We start from the raw sequence: 8,451 nt of genomic DNA, 5'->3' as shown, positions 1-8,451 counted from the left end.
ATGATTTATAACTTGTGAAAGTGTGTGTTTGTAAGAGATAACTAATCCAAAACATTCTCCTACTCGTCATTACATGGTAAATATTACATAGTATTAAAAAATCACATTTTATTAAATAAAAATAACCTAAAAATTAAATATTTTGAAAATGACAGGTCGCTGCATTCATTATGAATTCCATCAGCTACAAAAGCATGTGCATCGATTTGTTCTATTCTTTGGGCAAATTAAAAAGGGTGATTTAGATGTAAGCTGTCTGTAGTGTTAATACTTCATTTTTAGATTTTTAATAAAATACCATAAAATGACAAAAGAGTGGGAGGATGCTTAAATGATAAATTACAGTTATACTTTACACAAAAACACTTTAAAACATATTTATACATCTACAGCTTTAACGTCAGTGTAGGCTAAACTATTAATGTAACTATATTAGTTTTGTGGCATCACAAAAAAAATCTATAGGTCTGTATAATGAATATTGAATATTCAGTGTACATTACTGGCCCCAAAATCATTTCAATGTTCCATTTTATTTGAAAAACGGTGTAAAACATAAAGAAGTGTTTCCAATCACCCTGCTGTCAGCTTGAACTTCATTTTGTGATTTCAAAACCTGAAAACCACAATTTGCTATATGTTTGCTCTGGATCTGACTCAGAAACATGACTGGAAAGAGCTGGAGTTACTGGTAAGCACATTAAAAATGAACATATGTTTTCCTCATTTGTGAAATTAAGTTTGTTCACTTTCTAATTTCAGGTTAGCCACTGGGAGCTCAGTATGAAGTACAGAGACTACTCCTCATGTTAAGTTTGTTCACAGTAGGCCCAGCGGGATGGATGTGGATAAACTTCAAAATACCAGTTCCAGTGGAAACACATCAGTTGTCCAGAATAATCCACATGATCTTTGGGAGGTCATTACTATCGCTACTGTGTCTGCTGTTGTGAGCCTCATCACAATAGTGGGGAACATTCTTGTAATGCTCTCATTTAAAGTTAACAGCCAACTGAAGACAGTCAACAACTATTACTTACTCAGTTTGGCTTTTGCAGACCTCATTATCGGAGTCTTCTCTATGAACCTGTACACATCTTACATCCTTATAGGATACTGGGCTCTGGGGAACTTAGCCTGTGATCTGTGGCTGGCTCTGGACTATGTGGCCAGTAATGCGTCAGTAATGAATTTGCTGGTAATCAGCTTTGATAGATATTTCTCCATCACAAGACCACTTACATACCGGGCAAAGAGGACACCCAAAAGAGCTGGTATCATGATAGGCTTGGCATGGCTAGTGTCCTTCATCTTGTGGGCCCCTCCTATCTTATGTTGGCAGTACTTTGAGGGTAAGAGGACTGTTCCTCCAGATCAATGCCAGATTCAGTTCTTCTCAGAACCTGTGATTACATTCGGTACAGCTATAGCAGCCTTTTATATCCCTGTCTCCATCATGACTATTTTGTACTGCAGGATTTACAAGGAGACTGAGAAGCGCACAAAAGACTTAGCTGAGTTGCAAGGGCTCACTTGTGTGGACAGACACGAGAACTTAAAGGCACAAAAGCAAAGATCTTGCTTTGGTTTTAACACTGATGGGCGTGCCACACAGGCCTCATGGTCTTCATCCAATCAGAGCAACGTAACCAAGTCTACAACACAGTCTGAGGACATGTGGGCAAAGTCAGACCAGACTAACACTCTCAACAGCTACACGTCCTCAGAGGATGAGGAGAGGCCTGTCTCTGAGGCAACATCTCAAGGATCCTACAAACGCCAGGAACAAGAGCTTGCTTGTTATGAGGCAAGCCAGTACTTTACTAATTCTGTTAGGTACTGTTCTCAAAAGAACCATAAAAAATGCATCTCCTACAAGTTCAAGCCCGTTATGAAAGACATCACCTCTGATAAAACCAACATTGGGACTGAAACAAAGACATCACATCCTTGTTCTTCAACAGAGCAGCTAGCCCTTTCATCTACCGCCTCTTCCAAAAAGCCCATGGATCCCAACCTGAAGAACCAAATTACTAAGCGTAAAAGAATGGTTCTGATCAAGGAGAAAAAGGCAGCTCAAACCCTGAGTGCCATCCTCCTGGCCTTCATCCTTACTTGGACTCCATACAATATCATGGTGCTCATATCCACCTTCTGCTCCGACTGCATTCCTGTGTCCCTGTGGCACCTGGGCTACTGGCTCTGCTATGTCAACAGCACCATCAATCCAATGTGCTATGCCTTATGTAACAAGACCTTTCAGAAGACATTTCGAATGTTACTCCTCTGCAAGTGGAAGAAGAGCCGTGGGGAGGAGAAACCGCATTGGTGTGGTCAAAATCCACCAATGACCAATAAGTTGACCTAAAAAGCAGAGACAGTCAAATCAAGTGCCACTCATGTAAATGCGGGAGCTTTTAAGTCATGCTTGTGCACTTGTACATAACATTGTGCAGTCGGAAAAATCAACCATGTACATTTTCTGTGCATTGCTTGAGACTTTTGTAGAAGTGTAAGGGCTTGGAAGGTAATGTTTACATGAGCACAGCATACCGTTACAAATGCAGTATGTCAAAGGATAGACCAAACATGGACAGGTATCTTTCGCAAAGTTTAATTATTGTATTTGCACCAGTTTCAAATCAGAGATGAAACCAAATCACTGTTTGGAGGTGTTGATTTCTGACCATATCAAATTGTCTCAAAAACATATTTATTACTGACTGAGGAGTTAAGCTACTGAATTAATTTATAGATAAATTAATTTGTCTGAAGAACAGCAGTCAAAATCTGCAGGTTGTAAGGTAATGGTCATTAGTCAAAAGGACAATATACAGCACTGAGCTAAAGTCAGAGACCATTCAATACATTTCTATCAGTGACCATTTTATTTATTCCTTTTATTTTCAATATACAGCATGTTTATTCTTTGTCTTCAGTAGAATTTCCAGATATAACAGGTAACAAATAAATCTAGAGATATTTTACCATGCCTGTAAAAATCTTTATTTTCTGTTTCTTAAAGTACAAGTAAACCCTGGTTCATGTTACGTTCACCAGTCATTAAAACTTCATATTTCACATGTCCTGTATTGGTCTTCTAGTGGAAGGTTACTTTATTTTTGTCTTTCTCCATTCATCAGTAACAGCATCTTAACAGCTCTACATCCTTTCAAGACCCATAGTGCCCCAAAAGTGTCTGAGGCTAGCTTAATTTTCTTCTGTTTCTCAAAGAGGAAAGCTATCATTTGCATGTTGACAGATTTGTTTTACGATTTTTTTTCCCACAAACTGAAAATGAATATTTTATATAACAGCTGTTTTGTTTTCAGAATTTAATTAAACAAAATAGTAGTCCCTGCCTTTTGCTTAGTACTAAAGGCTCATCTGTTGTCCTCTATATAGATTGTGCCTTTCTCAGTGTAAACCCAGTGACCTTAATTATCAAAGTTGCATACTGTCAAATTCAATAATAAATAAGTGCAGACAATTGTCACAATTTTGGAATGCATGAATTTCACCTTTGACATATCTGTACAATCCAATTCATGTCCAGTAATAGAACATAACAGTGACAATGTGATACCAAAAAAAATATTAATCTATAATAACAATAATAAGAAATGTTTATTTAACTACAATATGAAGTCAATGTTTGATAGAAACATCAGCATGAATTGGGGTGTGCTTCATTTTAAATAAATGAGGCAACCATAGGAGGCCCCTGCGGTGACCCACTGAAGGGGATTCATCAGCTGTGTTCTCTGCTTGTTTTACTGTTGCACAAAAGTGAATCAGACAAAGAACAGTTTGTCCAATATTCAGTGCAGTCAAAACTGTGCTTGTTTTTAAGCAACTTTGATGAATATGGACCCAAGACTACTACTTTGAACACTTCATCTAATGTACCATTATTTTATTTAAAGGATCCAGGTACCTCTAAAGTTAATGACCCAGCCTACATGGATATTCAGTTTAAATTGTACAGGCTACTACTGTTTCCAAACATGGCTTATATATCATTTAGTATTTGGAATAATTGTCAACTTAATCCCAGTTCAAGAAACTTCAACAGCAACCAGTTTCTCTAGGAAATATTCCTCCCTGGGAAGATTAATCTTGTTTAGGACATCAACCACTAAAAAATAAGCAATCCACAAACGAGAGACAGAAAATGACATCACAATTTATTACTGTTCAGTTTAAATATGTTTATATTTCATAGCTAAGATTTTTATGCATTTAACATTTCCATTCACAGTCATGTACAAATTCAACAAAATATCATGGAATATTTTAAAGTAAAAGCTCTTTTTCAAGTAGTATATGGAAAATGGGTTGGGGTCAACGTGACAATCACCTTTGGCAGAAATGTAGGACAGCCACAAACCATTCCACATTTCAACCAGCTTTACCCTGAGCTCCAGGTTCAACGGCACCACAACTGCATCGGCCTCAAGAGGATCTGTTTAGAAATCTCAGCTGCAGCAGCAATATAAGCATACATTACCGTTCTAGTGACATTGAGAAATAGAAATCTTGGTCCAACCGACCCTTAATAGAATGAACTAAGCTGTACTTTTACTGGTGCATCTTAAAAAGTTTTTAAATGTTTTCTATTCTTTATTCATTCCAAGAAGTTAAACACTCACAAATATATTAACTGTTAAGTGTGGTGGCATATAATTAAAAAAAGTACACATTGATGAATAGAACAATATAAACTATACATAGCCCTGACAAATTAAGCTTTCTGTTTACTGGAGTTAGTCTATGTTTATGATTGTATGGTGCTGTTGATGAAAAAATAAAAAGAACCAATTTGAAAAACAGGCCACAAAACAATGCTACAGGAAAGCAAAATAAACCTTCAGTTCACAGCACTACCTCCTTTTCAGAGCTGCATTCCTGCTCCCTTTACTGCCTCCACCTGCCTTGCTGGATCCCTTGGAGAAGAGTTTTGTCATAAATTCAGAGACGTCTGGCAATTCCGGATTGGGGTTTAACATATTCATTGACTGCTCCATTTCCTGCAGAGTTTTGTGGTATAGAAAGAAACAAGACACATTTAAGGTACTGAATCAGTTTAGGGATTGTTGCATGACAGAAAAAATATATTGACATAACCTGCAGTACCAGCCTGATAACTGAGCACTCACAGCACGGTCATAAACATGGTCACATTTAATTTTGATATTATGAAGAACTCATAATTCAAAATGCAGCCTTGATATATGTTTTGTTAAAATCCTTCTTAGATTTTAACTAATGCTAACCAGAGTATTATTTATATACATTATGCTGTGTTCATAGAAAATTAGATCTTATAAACATACGGAGGGGCCTCTGAAGAGTAACGTTTTAATGGTCATCACTATTTAATAATACGTTTTTAATAATCTTGTTAGGCTGTATCAGTAGGCATGTGACTCTTTCGCATCAAGTGCTTTCAACCCTTGCCCTCTTGATCAAGCAGGAAAGTTTTGACTTACCTTTCTCATTTCAGGATCGTTTGTGTTCACCACTTTCGGGAGCAGAACAATGATAAGTAAGGGAAGGACCATCATCATGACCTGTTAGCAGAGTAAATGAAAAAAATGTTTCAGCAGATAACAAGGTGGAGCTCTTATTTGGCGGATTTTAGCCCTTCAGATTTCAAGGGCAAACAGTTTAAGTGTGAATATCTATCATACAAGAGGCAAAGCAAAGACAGTTATATTAGAATCAAGTTGACCCGACAGAATACACGTCAACTACCAGTACTACACATCTTCAAACACACACCGAGGCATTTCATCTGCTGAGTGTTTTGTTTTTTGTGCGATTATTCTTGCTATATCAAAAAAGTGACTCATTTTAAGAAGCAACAATCTTACTTTGCTTTGGATATAATTGTTGGCTACAGCTGACACCAATACTGAGCTACAGTAGGACACTTAGGTGTAATATATAGTCTGCAAAAGTGTCAGAAAAAGGGGCAAATGTAGTCTTGGCCCCCAAATTTCAAACGATATCTTGTTTGAAACTTGATCCATATATTCATTTAATATTCAAGGTACACTGCATTCCCTTTTCCAAGGGGAAAGATACAAATTTATGCACCTACCTTTTCTTTTCTATATGTTTTTAAATAGAATTTAAAGAAGATATTTGATAAAGCTGTACTTTCACAAAGTAAGAGGCTTTCCAACTTGAAAATTCAAAAGTTCTGGCCTAAGAACCTAACTGAAAAATCTGCTTTGTGGAAAAAAAATCCAATCCTGAAATATGTCATGATTAAATTCCCCATGTCAAAGATGCTTGAGAGTACTGGCTCCATGACTGTTTGGTATGTATCATTTTGACAACGTACAACCGACTTGCAAACAACTTTACCATTGGATTCATCAGGAAATCTGTCCAGCCCCACGTCTCCCGCTTCATGAAGTATGAATGTGGTCCACTAGCTCTCATCTGAAGGGGGTATGGCTGTCTTACAACCTCTGAGGTTTTGATATAGTTCACCAGGCGAGATCTGTGGTACAATACAACAACCTGAGTAACAGCTGGATTCTCCATGAGACAAACAGTGAAGGTATCAGGTCTTGGTTTGTTTTGATGAAAGATTACTTTAAGGATTTACCTCATCTTGCCTTTCGAGGTGATGTCCACCCGAGTTGGCTCAAATCTGTAGGATGGTGATACGATTTCAACAACGTAGGAACCGGAGGGTACATCATGCACAGCAAAGCTTCCATCAGTTCTGTGGACAGAGGAAACGAGCTGTGGGATGAATTCTTTTAAAACTTTACTTAAATTCCATATCCCAAAAGCTAAGGCATCTAACCACACATGGTTTGCATCATATGGTTTTGTTCTTTACACCGAGGATTAATCATATTCATATTGTTAGTGCAAGAAATTATTTAAATTAGAAGATTGTCATGTTTTCAATCATGACTATATTTTATACTGAACTGAGGAATTATTTTTACTGAAACGAAAATTTAAACTTACAAGGGCAATTTAAAAATTTTTCAACTTTCTTCACAGTTGAAGCACCAAGATATAAACAGAGTCAGGGGAGAGTGGTTTGACTTTCATTTACGTAAAACAGTGGTGAAAATTAAAAGGTCTAAAATGTCTAAAGAGTAACACAATACAAGAATCTTCACACGCCTTCTCCTTTTCATATGTAATGCTGAAAATGGTGAAATTTCCAGGCCCTCTGAAATCACCAGTCTGAAACTGTCTTAGGAAGAATGTGGTTTCAAACAGAAAAAAATGCTCATTGTGCTTACTGTTTATTTCAATAATAGTAGCATTACATCTGCTAGCATTATTTTGAGATATTATAAGTCAATATATTGTGATATACATTGTGATCTCATTATTTTGAGATACTAAGCCAATACATTGAGATAGGCTCTCGTTATTTTGAGATACTCAGTCTATATTTTGAGATTGTTTACTATCGCAATATATTGACTTACCTAAAATAATGCGACACTGTCTCAAATTAATGAGATGGTATCTCAATATATTGAATTAATATCTCAAAAATAATGACTTAGTATCTCAAAAATATTGAGATAGCAACATGAATATTAATGAAAAATAAAAAATAGGTGCCCTTTTTTCATTATTATTTTTATGTGGCGGAAACGGGATTCCATATGAGAGAGACTCGTTACATCGGGGGACTGTTTTAAAGACTTTCATTATACGTTTCTCCAGCTGTAACCCTCAGGGGCTGAGTTTCATGGTCCCTGGTGTCATTGGAGAGCTAACATAGCGGCTAAGCGGCTAGCGCCACAGCTACTACCTCCTACTCAACACTTTCACACTTTAAGTGCTGCATATCAACAGGAGCTCACCTTAAAAACCCTACGTACTCTCCTCCCTCAACGAGGACCCGGGCGGAGGAGACCCAGTCCTGCGGTTTGACTCCGGAAACGATGGCACGGCCCTCGATTCTGAAGCGGTCTCCGCTGCCCGAGGGAGCTGCGCCAGGCCCGGGCTCCGACTCCGGGGTACAGCACGACACCTCCAGCAAGGCCTGGAGAAACACACACACCTCCACCAGGCTCCGGATACACCGCATGGCTACAGATAAATACCTACACACCGCCGCTGTGTCCGTCCAGAAAGCTATTAACGTCTGTCCCCGTTTCTCGCAGTACCGATCCCAGCAGCGGAAGCGTCTCCACACACTACAGGATACACCGCACCACGTGACCACGAGATAGAAAAATAATCGATTAATTCTTTCCCTCGGTTGAACAACGCATTCCATTAAGTTAATAAACTCAGCGTTATTTTTACGGTGTTACTATTTTGAATTAATATTATTACATTATTATTATTATTATTATTATTATTACACCTGAACACCATTCCTCCACACATTTAAAGTCAAGTTTCATTAGATTCACACCTAGCGTTTACTTTAAAGCATAGCATTTTTCTTTT

General features: G+C 37.6%; 2 protein-coding genes across 2 annotated transcripts; one reads left to right on the top strand and one right to left on the bottom strand.

Annotated features, from left to right (window-relative positions):
* The first annotated feature begins 838 nt into the window (after positions 1–838).
* Positions 839–2,368, top strand: chrm5b (cholinergic receptor, muscarinic 5b). Its single transcript, XM_066677559.1, has one exon. The coding sequence runs from the start codon at positions 839–841 to the stop codon at positions 2,366–2,368; it is 1,530 nt and encodes a 509-aa protein (XP_066533656.1).
* Positions 2,369–4,166: 1,798 nt separating this feature from the next.
* emc7b (ER membrane protein complex subunit 7b) lies at positions 4,167–8,200 on the bottom strand. The gene is made up of 5 exons (XM_066677155.1): positions 7,857–8,200; positions 6,623–6,742; positions 6,376–6,514; positions 5,493–5,573; positions 4,167–5,030 (listed from the first exon to the last, which is right to left on the bottom strand). Exons 1-5 carry the CDS (start codon positions 8,081–8,083, stop codon positions 4,884–4,886), a joined length of 714 nt encoding a protein of 237 aa, XP_066533252.1. The 5' UTR covers positions 8,084–8,200; the 3' UTR covers positions 4,167–4,883.
* Positions 8,201–8,451: the final 251 nt, after the last annotated feature.

This window comes from Hoplias malabaricus, chromosome 7 (assembly GCF_029633855.1).
Source record: "Hoplias malabaricus isolate fHopMal1 chromosome 7, fHopMal1.hap1, whole genome shotgun sequence".
NCBI classification, from domain to species: domain Eukaryota; kingdom Metazoa; phylum Chordata; class Actinopteri; order Characiformes; family Erythrinidae; genus Hoplias; species Hoplias malabaricus.
This window is presented reverse-complemented; position numbering and strand designations above follow the sequence as displayed.

What these genes read in the sequence shown, in the direction of transcription:
- chrm5b (XM_066677559.1), top strand. Translation starts at nt 839, where the DNA reads ATGGATGTGGATAAACTTCAAAATACCAGTTCCAGTGGAAACACATCA.
- emc7b (XM_066677155.1), bottom strand. Translation starts at nt 8,083, where the DNA reads ATGCGGTGTATCCGGAGCCTGGTGGAGGTGTGTGTGTTTCTCCAGGCC. An exon ending in ACCTCGAAAGGCAAGATGAG is followed by an intron (nt 6,515 to 6,622) that starts GTAAATCCTTAA and finishes ATTGTACCACAG; the next exon opens with ATCTCGCCTGGTGAACTATA. An exon ending in ACGATCCTGAAATGAGAAAG is followed by an intron (nt 5,031 to 5,492) that starts GTAAGTCAAAAC and finishes AAAACTCTGCAG; the next exon opens with GAAATGGAGCAGTCAATGAA.